Source organism: Octopus sinensis, linkage group LG23 (genome assembly GCF_006345805.1).
Source record: "Octopus sinensis linkage group LG23, ASM634580v1, whole genome shotgun sequence".
In the NCBI taxonomy this organism is placed as follows: domain Eukaryota; kingdom Metazoa; phylum Mollusca; class Cephalopoda; order Octopoda; family Octopodidae; genus Octopus; species Octopus sinensis.
In genome coordinates this window covers 26916259-26923710 of record NC_043019.1, presented here as the reverse complement: position 1 = coordinate 26923710, position 7452 = coordinate 26916259, and the positions used below count along the sequence as shown (strand labels likewise).

Sequence of the window (7452 nt, the reverse complement as noted above, 5' to 3'; positions counted from 1 at the left end):
GTTACCGCTACTGTTTATAACTCACTCTGAGATTTATCATTGTTAAAATTTATATATATATATATATATATATATATATATAAGGATATGATCATTAATTAGAATTAAATAACGATCTTATCAAGTGGCCAGCATGGAAATAAAAACCTTCAAAGGTAATATTTAATTTTTAAAATTATAATTTAGGGTACCTACGAGATACCACCATGCTGAAAATAGCAGCCAAGATCTGACTCTAAAACCACACTAAATGTTCATACAGCACAAGGAGAGAAGACAAAAAGACAAAATAAAACTAGCAAAAAATTACTGGATAATTCCAGATCCGGGATTTCTGGCTTTGCATTTAGAAATGCTTTGCCTCATCAGTGGAATATACGCAGAGTAAGATAAGTCCACACACACACACACACACACATACATACATACATATATATATATATATATATATATATATACAACATACGAATACTTATATATACGAACATATACATACATATATATGCACGTATGCAACACAACCAGTTTAAAATGCCCGCTTCGTATTTCCCTGTGCGATATGGTTAAAACATCACTGCAGTAAATACAATGACGAAATAAATCTTGGCTGCTATTTTCAGCATGGCGGTATCTCATAGATACCCTAAATTATAATTTTATATACATACATATATATATATATATATATATATAGATATATGAGACACAGATACATACCTTGTTTTGTTAAACCAGAGCATATCATAACCTTTTGATTGCACTGCTACCATGAGGACATTTATATCATAGTTTCCCACTGCAAATGTACTGCGGTAGGGATTAAAGATTTCTTTGGGGCATAATCTGGGAATAAAGAAATAATTAATGTTAATTAATGTATTATTATTATTATTATTATATTATTATTATCATCAGCATCATCATAATTATCATTCTCATCATTTCCATAACATGATTTCGAAACTCAGTTTGCTAAATTCAAGAATATGTTGTATGAAGTTTAAACATGTGCTGATGAGGCCTACTCAGGCAGAAACCTGTCCTCAGCTGTCTTTTAATCCTTAAAACAGAAAAAAGTGACTGTTGCAAGGAATCTTTGATTCTTCTGGTTATCTCACCCTCCTCAGATAAAGAGCTTAGGCATGTATGACCAGAGTGGAGAAAATTTATCGTCAAGGGTAATTTGCTTAATTGAAGCATAAATTGTGCTAAAAGAAATAAATTGGAGTGACCAGTGGAAATGAAGGACACCACTTGTGTGACAGGGACATTTGTTTACAACTGTCACATGATGTCAAGGAAACAGTAACACATACATCTGGCATCGTACATCTAGTTATATGAATTTCACACTGAGAATCTTTCTTTCTTTAACTAGTTTCAGTCATTTGACTGCGGTCATGCTGGAGCACCGCCTTGGAGGGTTTTAGTCGAACAAATCAACCCCAGGACTTATTTCTTGAGACTAGTACTTTATTCTATCTGTCACTTTTGCCAAACCACTAAGCTATGGGGACATAAACACACCAATACCTATTTCTTTATTACCCACAAGGGGCTAAACTTAGAGGGGACAAACAAGGACAGACATAGGTATTAAGTCGATTACATCGACCCCAGTGCGGAACTGGTACTTAATTTATCGACCCCGAAAGGATGAAAGGCAAAGTCAACCTCGGCGGAATTTGAACTCACAACGTAATGGCAGACGAAATACCGCTAAGCATTTCGCCCGACATCCTAATGTTTCTGCCAGCTCGCCACCTTCTAAACACACCAATACCGGTTGTCAAGCGGTGTTTGTGGGGCAAACACAAATTCTTCATATTAAGGTGAATCGCCAAACAGTATCCAGTGGAACTGAATTCCATTCTTCTAGCAAATGTTTTGTTGCATCCAGACTGGAAGGGAAATAATTAGAAGTAGGAATCGAAATAGAAAACCCAAGGAATAGGTCACTCAAGATCTCGTTTCCCCACAGGTGTGAACTCACCTCTCAAAAGATACCTCTAACATACATTCATACCAGTTTTGTATATCTAAGCACCTACAGGTGCAAACTCACCTCACAAAAAGTACCTCTCGCACACACACACACACTTATATAGGGGTTGTATAGTTTAGCTCTGACAGGTGTGAACTCACTTCCTAGAAGATACACATTTCATATAAATTCGTACAGGTGTTGCATATCTTAGCTCCCACAGGTGCAAACTCCCCTCGCAGAAGATACACCTCCGCATGCATTCATATATGCGTAGCATGTTTCAGCTCCTGCAGGCATGCAATATGTATTGTAAAAGGCACCCACACCTACAAATATGTATATGGGTTGTATATTTACCTACAGGTATGCAGGCATCATCATCATCATCATCACCATCATCATCATCAATGTTCCATGCTGGCATGGGTTGGACAACTTGGTTGACAGGATCTGCCAGGGCCAAGGACAACATTGTGCTCCCATATCTGTTTTGGTATAGTTTCTACAGCTGGAGGCCCTTTCTAACACACATAATGTAAAACACATACATACACACACACACACACACACACTCACGCATACATACATACATACACAGGTGTTGTATATTTACCTTGTACAGATATTATCCAGATCCTTTTTGGTGAAGGCATTACCATCTTGGAACAAGTTGTTGAGCGCATGAAGGCCACAGAGTTGCAGCCTTTGCGTCTCGTGGTAAATTTTAGGTGGGGTATTATTCCCAGTGTTTCCAGAAAACTGAAACTCCATGCCGATACTAATGTGTTATTTGGTTTTGTTGCATTGGTTGGTGTTTAGTTGATGTTGCTGTGAGGTTTTGCAGCTGACATGCACATCGAAGAGAGCCCGGAGACTCCTTTTGTTACACTCAACATATAAGTTTTATAAATATATTTGAAAGTTTTCATAAAATTGCTTGTGAGAACAGTAAAAAAACATATATATATATACATATGTACTCATGCAGATCTGTTTCTTCCTGGTTTCAGATAAACTGTCGTTGTGAGACCAGGTAAAGTTCTGAATAGCTGTAAAGATAAGGAATAGTAATAAATTAACATTTACATACTAAATATATAAAAAAAATTTTTTAAAACTATAACAACATATATTGCATGTAGTAAAGCAACATGGTCTAGTGGTTAGGCTGTTGCACTCATGAATGCAAGATTGTGATTTCAATTCCCAGTCTGGTAGCGCATTGTGTTCTTGGGTAAAACACTTCATTTAACATAGCCCCAGAGCACTCAGCTATAAATGGGTCACCCTGTGATGGACTGACATCACATTCATACGGAATGTCAGCAAGCCTGCTTGCCTAGCCAGGAGGGTGGCATTCAAAAGCTAAAACAATGTAAAGCACACTGTGACTAGCAGTGTTTAACAATACCAAATAGTCTGCATGTTACTATGATATATATATATATATCACATGATCACGTGACCGACCAGGCTATAAGATGTTGCTACACATCGCTGGTCACAATGCGCTTTGCATTGTTTTAGCCTTCAAATAACACCACCCTGCTGGCTAAGCGAGTAGGTCAACAGAAGAAAGAGTGAGAGAAAGTTGTGGAGAAAGAGTAAAGCAGGGATCGCCACTATCCCCTGCCGGAGCCTCGTGTTTTCGCTCAATAAACACACACAACACCCGGTCTGGGAGTCGAAACCGCGATCCTCCGACCGCGAGTCCACTGCCCTAACCACTGGTCCATTGTGCTTCCACACATATATATAAAGCTGGCAAAAACTTTAGCACGCTGGGCGAAATGCTTAGCAGTATTTCGTCTGTCTTTATGTTCTGAGTTCAAATTCCACCGAGGTCGACTTTGCCTTTCATCCTTTTGGGGTCAATAAGTACCAGTTGCGTACTGGGCTCCATCTAATTGACTGGCCCCCTCCCCAAAAATTTCAGGCTTGTTCCTAGAGTTGAAAAGATTATATATATAATTGTAGCATGGAAGGTGCATATTTAAAAACCATTTAAAAACACACAAAAACCATTAGATTCACTTCAACATTTAAATTTAATTTTCCAAAATATTTTCGTCGCTTTGAGACTATGACCTGTTCACTGACAAAATTCCATGAACAGGTCACGGTCTCAAAGTGACGAAAATATTTTGGCAAATTAAATTTAAATGTTGCAGTGAATCTAACAGTTTTTGTGTTTTAAATAGCTTATAAACACCTTCCACGCTGATATTGTTTTCGTTCCAGCATACGATCTCAGATCAGGTTACTTGCTATGCAAGTACATCTCTGTAACCATATATATATATATAATGCAGCGAACTTATCCATATATGTATGCATGTAAAAATTTTAAAAAATAAAAAAAGGATAAATAGAATAAAATAAAGCAAGTCTGAATTTTAACCGTTGTCCCTTAAAAGAGTGTCATACATATGTATATGTGTATGTATATATATATATATATATATATATATATGGCGTAACTTCGGTATATGTACCGGATACATTTCAAGAAAGTGTTTTTTTATATATGGGGGGGGGGTTATGGTTAGGAGTGGGAGAAAAGGGTTTCTGTTATCTTCAGAAATGTAAACAAAGCCACTTCCGGTACTTACGGTACCTATACCGAAGGATCGCCTAAATTATTTTATTCAAATATTATTTTTTTAGGGAATAAAACCATTAACGCTTTAGTTTAACCCGTCTATGTCTACACATAGATACATCCGCTTGTCAGAAGGAGTACTCGAAGCCATGGCAGATAGAGATTAATAATGTTTTTATTTTGGTCGCGGTGTAGTATTTATAAACATACACTCGCATATATATGTATGTATGCATGCGTGTATGTTTCCACATGCGTGTGTCTGCGGAGTTTTAGAATAGACGTCCTCGAAGACTTATACCACCTGGTTCCAGAAGTGAGGAGCAAAAATATAAAACATTAAAACTTTTAACTATTTTTTTCCTTTCTTTTTTTTTTTTCCACCTCAGAAACAATCTAATTTCATTTCAGTTTTGTAAAACCCAGCAATAGTAAAACATAAAAAGGGACTTTAAAAACTACCCTTTTATTTTCCCATAAAGTATTGTATTTGAACCAACAACTGTTCCTGATGTCCGTCCATAGACGTGTGTGTGTGTGTGTGTGTGTGTGCACAGTTGAGCATTTAAAACATGAAACAATGATCTATATGTACACAAATGGCTTAGAAACACCTTCCACGCTGCAATTGTTTTCGTTCCAGCACACGATCTCAGATCAAGTCACTCGCTATGCAAGTACATCTCCGTAAATCTATATGTAGTTATTAAAACAGAGATGGACACAAGTTATACAGACCAAACACAAACATACATTCGAATATTTCATATTTAGAGAGCCAATGTTAAAATAGAAAAGAGACAGTCTCATAAATGCCAAAAACACATGGAAGGTTTTTCACGCGCGTGCTTACTATGACAAAACACGTACGCGTAGGCACATGCGAACACTGCTGGCCACCCCATATAAGACTATTTCATACGTACTCTTTACACACAGCTCTCTAGCGCAGAAGCGACTGCAGGACACATACATGTTTCTAAAACATGCAAGTTTATGACGATGCTCCAGCATGGCCGCAGTCTAATGACTGAAACAAGTAAAAGAACAGAAGAATATATATTTCTTTACTACCCACAAGGGGCTAAACACAGAGGGGACAAACAAGGACAGACAAAGGGATTAAGTCGATTACATCGACCCCAGTGCGTAACTGGTACTTAATTTATCGACCCCGAAAGGATGAAAGGCAAAGTCGACCTCGGCGGAATTTGAACCCAGAACACTTAACGGCAGACGAAACACGGCTACGCATTTCGCCCGGCGTGCTAACGTTTCTGCCAGCTCGAATATATGTACACACACACAGAGGTTCGCCATACACCTCTTGCACACACGGAAAAGTCAGGAGCGTGTTTAAGGAAAGAAAAAAAAAAAGTGCGTGATATAGAAAGAGAAATGAGTATTTACAATCGAATATTGTTTCCCCATCAGATGCAGCGATTGTGTCTTTTAGTTTGTCTTCTGGTACAAGAACTCGTTGTCTTAGACAATAATATAGTCCTAGGTACTCAATCTTTTACATAAACAGAGGTAACGCCTAGAATATCTTAAGTTTTCCTGCTTATATAGAGACACACAATACCACCACCACTACTGTAACTACACACACAACTCTGCTATGTAAATCCCTTCCGCATTCTATTTATGTACCCGAGCCATCTGTCCCGCCCCCTCTCTCTCGATATATATATGTATATATATGTATCTATATATATATATATATATATATATGACGCTTTTTTTTATCGCATCATCTAACATTTTTCGAAACTTTCTTTTTTCTTTTCCTATCAAGACAAATCTCTCGTGATGTTGCCACCACCCTGAAGAAGCTTCGTCCCAGCCCAGGAAGAAATCAACAACGAAAGAAATAAAAGAAAAGAGAGTAGAAAAATTAGAGACACGAAAAAGTAGGTTAGGAAGAACAACAAAAAACCATTCCAAAGAGAAATGGTGCAACTGCACCGATATCTTTGTTACACCTGGAGCGAAGCCAGGATAACATCAAACCAAAAGAACTTGTTACCTTTTCATCTACGATGAACCGAATATGGGTCGCAGCAGTCGTGTGTATTAATATGTTGGTTCATTTCAAAGGCTGCGAACATCAGCACCAGTTTCTTTACCTACCGTTTTAGGAGGTACTATATACGTGGTCACCCGATACGCAAGAAATAGCAGCCGAATTTCCTCTATTCACACCATGCCTTCTCAGAAAAGGAGAAGACACATTATATAACGTTCTCTTGGATACACTATGTCTGGGTAAAAGTTAGGATGGTCATAGCTGGAACGCATTTGATCATCGCTCTTCTGGTTCCGAGATCGATCTCACCGCACGTCAACTTGGGGAACTGTTTTTTAACATAGCCTCCAGTTATAATCAAACGCCTCGTGAGTGAAATTTGATAGATGAATGTTCGTCGTACATAAATGTGTGTATATATATGTGTGTGTGTGTATATATATATATTTCGTGTAAGAATTTTTCACAACAGCGAAAGTTGTAAACCTCAATGAGAAAACTGATAAACGGTGCTTTCGAATGAAAATACCTTATGCTATATATTCCGCCCTTGTTGCACTGACTACTTCTTTATCAGCCACTCCCTCTCTTTTTATGTCTCTGTATCTATTTATCTATCCATTTATCTGTCTATCTGTCTTGCAGAAATGAAATATCTTGAACCACTCAGTAGTCTGTTGAAAACCTAAAGCCAACGACGCTATTGTTCACCAAATACATACTATAACATTAAAAAATATATAAACAAATAATAGATAGAATAACAGACGATAGAGAGGAAAAAAGGGATAGAGAGATAGAGTGCATCTGAACCCTGTATACAACAATTTCTTT

The 7452-nt window shown here is 37.5% G+C and overlaps 1 protein-coding gene across 2 annotated transcripts in view; it reads right to left on the bottom strand.

Moving 5' to 3' along the window:
- The window catches only part of LOC115223467 (josephin-1-like), a 14909-nt gene extending 7765 nt beyond the window's left edge, over positions 1-7144 (bottom strand). Inside the window, exons 1-3 of one of the 2 annotated variants that reach the window (XM_029794055.2) lie at positions 6619-7144; positions 2601-3036; positions 718-843 (exon numbers count right to left, since the gene is read on the bottom strand). In XM_029794055.2, the coding sequence (XP_029649915.1) occupies positions 718-843; positions 2601-2758 (284 nt within the window). In that variant the 5' untranslated portion in view covers positions 2759-3036; positions 6619-7144. Of the gene's footprint in view, positions 1-717; positions 844-2600; positions 3037-5999; positions 6185-6618 lie in introns of those variants that run through there. The other variant, XM_036512471.1, reaches the window with a different exon arrangement.
- Between the last annotated feature and the right edge of the window lie 308 nt (positions 7145-7452).